The sequence below is a fragment of the Gadus chalcogrammus genome, chromosome 2 (assembly GCF_026213295.1).
Source record: "Gadus chalcogrammus isolate NIFS_2021 chromosome 2, NIFS_Gcha_1.0, whole genome shotgun sequence".
In the NCBI taxonomy this organism is placed as follows: domain Eukaryota; kingdom Metazoa; phylum Chordata; class Actinopteri; order Gadiformes; family Gadidae; genus Gadus; species Gadus chalcogrammus.
The window spans coordinates 19,207,514-19,216,657 of NC_079413.1; the positions used below are offsets into that span (position 1 = coordinate 19,207,514).

Below are 9,144 nucleotides of genomic sequence, written 5' to 3' on the forward strand. Positions count from 1 at the left end.
ATGGCTTTATAATAATAGCTCTGCAATTGATTTAATCTCTTAATAACACCTCGTGAAGGAGAGTTTATTGTCCCGTTCATGCTCAGGTCTGTCTCCTTGTGTAGGCGGGAAGCAAACCCTGTAAATTACGAGGGTGAGACTGAGATGAAAGGTTTATTATGAAACTGGAAATAATTTTGTTTTCAATTGATGCGCCTTTGAACTAATTTTCCATTTCGTTATTTGTTAACATATTTTTATGTACAATATAAATATGTAGTACAATATTTTATTTACTTTATAATAATTTTATGAATTGATCATTGAAAATGCACTTATTATTCCATGTCATTTTTGTGAAGTACAACTTAAATTAAATATAGTATATTTATATTATAAATAAACCTATTGTACTTAAATATATTTTTTCCACTTTAAACCTTTTGTTTCCTAAATTAATTTATTATTCTGAATTCTATAATTCAGTTTTTTTAACAATTCAAATTGTTATCTTAAAGCAACATTTATTTATTAGTGTTCCTTAACCTTATGTGTTATGCCCAGAGAACTCTAGGTTAAAACCCTAGCATTTACACAAATAGTTAATTACACATTCTCCTTATTTATTGTACATTATTTTTTTCATGGTTTTATTCAGAAAGAACCCATTTATTTAATCCAGGTCTTTGAGACTGTTGTTTGCTTTGGATTGAATGTTGAAAAACGAAAAAATGCATAAATAAACTAAACAAATAAATCACATGTCTGAAATAAATACGTAATAAAGAGGCACGAAGGATGAGCAAATTCATTATCGGGCTATTTTCAAAATACATTTATTGGTTGTGAATGAATGTCTGTAAAAAGGCAAAATAAATTAAAAATGAACTTTGATTATAAAAACTTGTCCCTGATTAGAGACAGTATTTACATTGCATAAGGTCAACTCTCAAACAATATACTTCTTAAAGGTAATTACATGTTTGTACATTGCGACTGCATGAAAGGGGGCCGTTTCCTGCATTGGTGTCATAGCAGGGTTTCAGCTGCCTGCATTGTGGAAGGGTTTTCTTTACAGATCTCTGCATTGACAAACAAAACATCAATATCCCTTCATCACACTACAGACAGTTCTCGTCCCGTAGTCGGTAGATTATTGGCATTTGTCTGCCATATTTAATCCGAAAACCCAGAGTGGCAGAATGTCCACAGGTCTGAGTGTTGGCAGTGAGTGTGAATCTACTGTTTTGTTTGTGGAGTTCACCAGCTGACATCGTCAATCCTCTAACTCGCACCTTGCTCTCTTCGTGTGTGGTCATGGACCTTAATGTGGGACAAACCTAACTTTACCATGCACCCATTCCCCCATTATATACTTTCTAAAACCATTTCTATCTTGATGTCGCTCATGTCCCATCTGGGGTATTCATACCCATCTTATCTTGCGTACAATCACCTCTTGTATGTGTGTCTTGCTACTAATGACAACCTCCTAGTCATGGTAGGAGGTTTAGCTCAGGCTTTACTGCTCTCCGCTGATGCTACATGTGTTGGGCAGACCTCCTGCGGTGCCCACCCTAACCAGAACCGACGCTCTTCTCAGCCTCTCTCCCCCGGCCACCGACCCCACCCTTCCAGGCCACCCTCCTGTGATCTTGTGTCCGGGGGACTGGAGCACCGATGACAGAGATGAGATGGTTTTGGGCGTGGGTCGGCTGTGTTTCTGACAACATGTCATTATGTGCAGTGGGGGGGGGGGGGGGGGGGGGGGGGGGGGGGGGGGGGAGAGAGAGAGAGAGAGAGATAAGCGCCTGGCGTTTTGGCCATTCAGCCTGCATTCCGGCCAAATTAGGCCTAAAAACGTCTTGTCTACGTGTAATCAAAGCACCAGGATTGCCGCCCTCCTCCCTCAGTCGCTGGTGTATCAGTGTGCAAGGGTCTCTGGTTCAGATTGATCACAGTATTACTTTTTAATGCATTACGGTTTCTCTGCTACGGATGGCCTGAAAGTATCAGACACAAACTGGCACTCTGGTTTGTCGGGTTCAGCCAGGTCTCTAGAGTTAATGCAAAGGCTTGGGGTGATGCCCACAACCCAGAACAACCATCGGTCCTTTCCCCAGTGTTGCTCAGCTACAGTCCTGGGTCTCTGGTAGGAACCTGCCCCAAGAGAGGCTCCTGCGGTCGTTCCAAAAGAAGATCTCCGAGACTGACCAGGCGGATCATGTCTTGGACATCCTGGGGTAGATGGCCTTGATGGACGAGGGGGAGAAGTTCCCCGAAGAGACGGTGGTCTCCAGCCCCTCCAATCTGTGGGACACCCCTTCCGTCTTACTGGTGCTGCAGTCCAGGAAGGGCATGCCGAACTTCTTGATCTGCCCGTCCTCGGTGAACAGGCATGGGCGGCACAGCAGGCACAGGATGGCCCGGCGCATGTCCTTGCTGGTCAGGGTGTAGATGATGGGGTTGAGCAGGGAGTTGAACATGGCGATGCCCAGGAAGTAGTCCGCCTTGTACAGCACCTGGCACTTCTTGGTCTCGCAGAAGAAGTCGCTCAGCAGGAAAACGAAAAGGGGCAGCCAGCAGGCGATGAAGACGCCCAGCACGATGGTGACCGTCTTCAGCAGGGCCATGTACTTCTGGGACTTTCGCGCCAGGCCCTTGCGCTGGGGGCCCGGGCCCATCCGCTGGGTGTTGGACTTGACGATGCGGAAGATGCGGAAGTAGAGCACCACGATGGACAGCAGGATGCCTGAGAACACGGTGATGCAGAAGAGGATGTAGCTCTTTGCGTAGAGGGGCAGCATGGTGGAGCATTGGTCCTGGTGCAGCCGGTCCAGGCAGTTCCATCCCAGGATGGGAAGGACCCCCAGGAACACGGAGAGAACCCAGCTGGCCCCGATCAGCGCGAACATGCGGCCCTGCTTGTCGCCCTGGTAGGGCTTCATCCTCACCATGGTGACGTGCCGCTCGATGGCGATGGCCAGCAGGCTGATGACGGACGCTGCCAGCATGATGAAGACACCGCCCTCTCGCAGGAACCACTGGACGGGCGTCATTTTGAGGGTGTTGGCGCCCGACGTGATGATGTTCACCATGTAGGTGAAGCCGGCCAGCAGGTCAGACAGTGTCAGGTTCCCCAGGAGGTAGTACATGGGAACGTGGAACTTCTTGTTCTTCCAGAGGGCCAGCAGCACCACGGCGTTCTCCACCACGATGAGCAGGCACACCAGCAGGATGATGATGGACTCCACCGTAAGTCCCTTGCTGCGCGTGCCCAACAGCTTGCCCGTGTAGTTGTAGTGGTCGATGATGACGGATTTGCTGTGGTAGTCGCGGAACATCCGGACGAGGTACCCGGGCGAGGGGGCGAACAGGGACGGGGTGGGGGCGGCGGCGGCTGCGTAGGGGGCGTGGGACGCCTCGTTCGCCATCTTTAAAGGGTTATTTGGGTGAAGAGCCCGGTTGGGTTCAATTTGAGTTGGATTTAAATGGAGTTTGCGCTGGTAACATCCACTATGGTGGGAGGGCTCATGAGGTCCTTCTGTAGTGAATCATCTCGGACCTCCTTGGAGTTTTAGATGGAGGATTAAGGTGGCGGTCTATTGTGGTCGCTGCGGATGATTTTAGTCTTTAGATGAACGTTATTCACAATTCTCCGTTTCCATGGAACTCCACCAGAGGGGGTTGAGGGCGATCCTGCCAGCCTGTAGGCGAAAGAGAAAGTCATGGACGGAGTCAGACGGGATAGCCGATTTAACCCAATAATAAATCCACTTAATTACAACTCAAAAACCTTTTTGCTCGGACGTGGGAGATTGGCGTCGAATGAAACACACCAACCCCTTGATATAAAATAGGTGGAAAGATGGATCTTATGTTAACTTACTATCTTTCAAAGTGTACGCTCTAAGGCTTCTTTATATGATTACTATTCTATGGAAGTTCGTAATCCTCTAAATGGGCAAACAAAGATTAGAGTAATGTAATTAAGTCCATCTCATTACAGATTGTATCAGGCTTGAAGTTTGCATTCAATTGATTTTAACCACATTTGCATTGACTGACGCAGTCGTTGTGACTCCAACCCCCCCCCCCCCCCCAATTGGGCACTTACCTATTAAGTTAAGTAGTTATATTTAATTAATATTCACTACTTCAAACACAGGCCTACATATTTAAAACGATTTATGCATGCGGTACTAGCTACACACACACACACACACACACACACACACACACACACACACACACACACACACACACACACACACACACACACACACACACACACACACACACACACACACACACACACACACACAGCCTGAGTTCTTGAGAGCCTCTTTGAGGAGCCGAATATGAATTATGTTTTGAGTGCGCATATAAGATCCAATATCGATTAGCCAAAAGATGTGCCCAAGACCTCAGAAGTATGAAACCAGCGGATAACGCACCTGTGAAGAGCGATGGAGACCAGAGTATTTCAACTCCTCATGGAAGAAGGTGAGAAGCGGGTGAGACGAGAGTCCTTCTCCTCATGAAGGAGGAGGGACGCGGTGGAGACCAGAGCCCTGCTCCTCATGGAAGGAGAGACGCGGGGGAGACCAGAGTCCTTCTCCTCCGATGAGGTAATCCACGGCAGAGCTTCACACGCGCTCTGAGGATCACGACTGACACAAGCGAGTACGAGTGTGGGAATGGTGTGGGACAGGACTGAGCACGAAGTGGGCTGCTCCCTCTCCTCCCTCTCATTTCCCTCCTTCCCCTCCCTACCCCTCCCTCCCTCTCCTCCCCCGTCCCTCCCTCCCTGACCCCGTATCGTAGCCTATCCACCCTGCGATTGACGTTAAACGCTTTCCCCGTCGGGGGGGCTTTGTGAGTGGTGAAGATAGGGTCATTACGCCACTCATAATGTCGGGGATTGAGAAGGCTCCTTCAGCGGGACGTCCCGCCCAGCTACACCTGAGGAATGCGCCGCTCGTCCCGGCCGTTGGTAATCCGATGCGCCGCACGGAGGTTTTCGAACGGAGGTTATTAGTAGGAAACGATATGAGAGTTTATGAGCTGCTCTTCAGGTTTGACGCCGTGTAGTAATCTGCTGTGTGTGTGCGTGTGTGTGTGTGTGTGTGTGTGGGTGTTTCTCAACCCCTCCCCACCCCAACACACACACACACACACACACACACACACACACACACACACACACACACACACACACACACACACACACACACACACACACACACACACACACACACACACACACACACACACACAAACTCTCTCTTTCTCTTTGTTCAAACATTTTGATTTCCCTTTAGATATTTAAATAGCTATTTGAGCCAACAGTTTGAACAATAGGCTGTCAAGTAAAAAAAACATACACATTCTTTCAGCAGGGGTTTTTGTGTGAAATATTTCAGCCCACTCGTGTTTCATCCGTCATGGGTTTCCCCAATCTCACTTAGTTTTGTAATATCTGTTTTTTAAGGACTGGTTCCCACAATAGTCTTAGCGTTGGGTGTTTACAGGGTGGCCGGTGTAAATCTCTGAAGTAAACCAAATAAAGGTTTGTAACATTAAATCGACTAACTCTATTGATCTATACACAGCGACGGTCTTATAGAGTATATTTACTTTACTAACTCTATTGATCTATATACACATACCGTCTGATACTCTATATGCTTTACTAACTCTATAGATCTATACATACATACCGTCTGATAGAATCTATATGCTTTACTAACTCTATTGATCTATACGTACGTTTCGATTCGACTAGTTTAAGATGGGAGATAAGAACAAGCCAATACAAACCAAAAGTACAAATTTAATCGTCTTCCATCTGTCAGTGTTGACCAGTCCTCTATACGTACGGACCGTCTGATAGTCTATATACTTTACTAACTCTATAGATCTATAAGTACTGACGTACACACAGACCGTCGAATAGAGTCTATATATTTTACTAACTCTATAAATCTCTACACACAGACGTATGCAGTCTGATAGGGTCTATAACATGTATTAACTCTATAGATCTATACACATAGACACTGAAACATTGCGTGAGGCTTGAACTGGAAACTACGCAGGCTCGGAGGTGAGCGCGGGATTGGCCTCCTGGACTTTCTCTAAACAGGAAGTGGGCTCATTGTGCGGGCGGGGAGGGGATATCCTCAGAAACACCATGATGTCATGGAGCACGCTGAACAAGGCCTCAGAGCCTCCAGGACACCGAAGCCTTCGTCAACGTCTTCATCGTCCCGCTCGCTCGCTCGACCTCCAGAAAGCGAGAGACGCAGGTACGATTCCTCAATAAATAGATAGCCTGCATAGCTCAGAACAGGTTTATTACTTTTAATGCCTACTTTTTTCCTCCTCCTCCTCCTCCACCTGCTCCCCTCCTCCTCCTCCTCCTCCTCCTCACCTGCTCCCCTCCTCCTCCTCCTCCTCCTCACCTGCTCCCCTCCTCCTCCTCCTCCTCCTCCTCCACCTGCTCCCCTCCTCCTCCTCCTCCTCCTCCTCCTCCTCCTCCTCCTCCTCCTCCACCTGCTCCCCTCCTCCTCCTCCTTCTCCTCCTCTTTCTCTTCCTCCTCCTCCTCTTTCTCTTCCTCCTTCCCCTTCTCCTATTCCTCTTCGTCCTCCTCCTCCTCCTCCTCCTCCTCCTCCTCCTCACCTGCTCCCCTCCTCCTCTAGGGGTCAAATGTGTTTGACCTTTATGCTGGGTTCCCGGCTGATAGTACAGGACCACCCCCAGGTCAGGATGACCCCCGTCAGACCCGCCCTGAACCCCAGTACTAGGCTCTGATGGGGGGGGTGGGTTTGACTGTTTGGGGGGTCCCATGATCCAGGGTCCATATTTAAAGAAAACAATTGCAGAGTTAATTTTGGCCCCTTTATGGAGCTGGACCCTCACCAGACGCTGAGAACCCCCTGGCTCCCCCTATCAGCCCCCCCCCCCCCCCCCCGCCCCCCGGCCCCCCAGCCGTTGTCACGCCCACCCACGGAGACCCACTGTGACAGGCCCCGCTGGGTCCCTCAGATTAGCACACAGAGAGGGGGGGGGGGGGGGGGCAGGGGGCCAGACTGCTCTCTATTAACACACACAACGCCCATATGCATGCACGGACGCACACACGCACATGCACACACACACACACACACACACACACACACACACACACACACACACACACACACACACACACCTTTAGAGCTGCCTTGCTGAATCATAGCTTTTTATTTATATATTGTGTCGTGTCGTGTGTATATAGCATGTCTCTCTCTCTCTCTCTCTCTCTCTCTCTCTCTCTCTCTCTCTCTCTCTCTCTCTCTCTCTCTCTCTCTCTCTCTGTCACTGTATCTGCCTCTCTCTGCATATATCTTCAATTGTTTATTTGACCCTCCCTCTGTATCTTGGTCTCTCTCTCTCTCTCTCTCTCTCTCTCTCTCTGTCTTTGTCCCTCATTTGATCCCCATTAGATACATTTATTAGCATGGGGTTGTTAAATCTGCTTTGCCTAGGCACATAAAAAGTGCTTTGAAATAAAGGTGTAAAAAAACAAACCAATTGAATTAATTTACTCTGCAAGTAAAGTAAACGTTCACGCTGCCAAAGCACGTCAACACTGACAGATGGAAGACGATTAAATTTGTACTTTTGGTTTGTATTGGCTTGTTCTTATCTCCCATCTTAAACTAGTCGAATCGAAACGTATTCACTTTTATTGCCTGGGAAGAGAGAAGAAAAACAACTCCAATGAAAGAGTGATGAGTCACAAAAGCTCAAAGGCCGACCTTCTTGTCAGAGGTAGAGTCGGTACTGAGTAAAACAACAATGCGGGAGGGGGGGGGGGGGGGGGGGGCGTCCGGAATGCATAGCTCTGAGCACCACCGGGCTAGCCCCCGGATGCTACATGACGTTAGCTGCCTTGCTAACAGGAAGTGGGCTAGAATGGCCTGGCCCGTAATGGCCCTCCTTTTGTGTTGGAGCTCTGCTGCTCAAACACGGCCAGGCTTCCTCTGTCACGAGCCCATTGCTCACAGCTAGCCTTGTGACGCTAGCACTGGGGCTGCCTGGGAAGGTTTTCCCATGTTACCTTGCATCTGAACCCCCCCCCCCCCCCCCCCACGAAGATTAGATATCGACTTCCTGTATGTGTCTTTAATCACGTCTTCTGTTCGCTTTGTATTCCAACCCCATACCTGCTCCAAATCCCCAGATTTGGGAAGACCGTGATCACTCTCGCAGCAAAAGGCATACAACACTGCCCTTATTATGTATAAATAGTCATATCAAATTAAACATGAGAAAGTCATTTTTACACACACCAAACACAACTTATTAATTAGACAAATGAGACAATTAAAAATAGGCCGGAGCTTAAGAGGTTAACGATAGCTTGTGATGAAATGACATCATTGTAGATAATGAGCTGTATGTACACTCCCTGAGATAATTAATCTCCTGTTCACCACGATTACACCACTGAAACGGAGCACACATACGATTGATCTTTAATTTGTTTGACTCATGGTCTATTACTCAGTCCTACTGTATCTAAGTCTGGGCTTGTTTTCTGTTACCGTTATCGGTCGGCCCATCCAGTACCTGCTAACCCTCGGAGACGGAGCTCTCTTTCGGGCTCCTTCTCAAGTTTAACGTTTACATTTAGGGCATTTAGCGACATAAGGGGGGAGCTATGCAGAGTCTAGGTGAAGCTGTTGCTCCTTCAGGGGCGTAGACTCAGGGCGTAGTTATGTAATGGGGGGGGGGGTCTGTGAAGCCCTTTGAGAATGGAGTCGGTATTGAGGTGCAAACGGGCCAAATACAGAGCAGCGCTCAAACCGGACTGGTTCATAGTCAGAAAGGCTATAATAATAATAATAATAATAATAATAATAATAATAATAATAATAATAATAATAATAATAATAATAATAATAATAATAATTCATTTGATTTATACAGTGCTTTTCTAATGACTCAAATAGTTTACCCTGAGAGTTGGACACAAAATAAAATGATTTAAAAATAACGTATATCAATAAAAAGATTAAAAAAAAGGAGGAAGGGGATAGAAGGGAAGGAGGTTTTGTGGTGAAAGCGATCTTTAAAGGTTGGTTTTGAGGGCCTGTTTGATGAAGGGCATGTGT

At 47.4% G+C, this 9,144-nt stretch overlaps 1 protein-coding gene across 1 annotated transcript; it reads right to left on the reverse strand.

Moving 5' to 3' along the window:
• Positions 1-1,746: 1,746 nt before the first annotated feature.
• Positions 1,747-4,690, reverse strand: s1pr5a (sphingosine-1-phosphate receptor 5a). Its single transcript, XM_056604844.1, has 2 exons — positions 4,437-4,690; positions 1,747-3,686 (listed from the first exon to the last, which is right to left on the reverse strand). The coding sequence occupies exon 2, from the start codon at positions 3,411-3,413 to the stop codon at positions 2,202-2,204; it is 1,212 nt and encodes a 403-aa protein (XP_056460819.1). The 5' UTR covers positions 3,414-3,686; positions 4,437-4,690; the 3' UTR covers positions 1,747-2,201.
• Between the last annotated feature and the right edge of the window lie 4,454 nt (positions 4,691-9,144).

Excerpts from the sequence above, each read along its gene's own strand:
- s1pr5a (XM_056604844.1), bottom strand. The coding sequence starts at position 3,413 with ATGGCGAACGAGGCGTCCCACGCCCCCTACGCAGCCGCCGCCGCCCCC.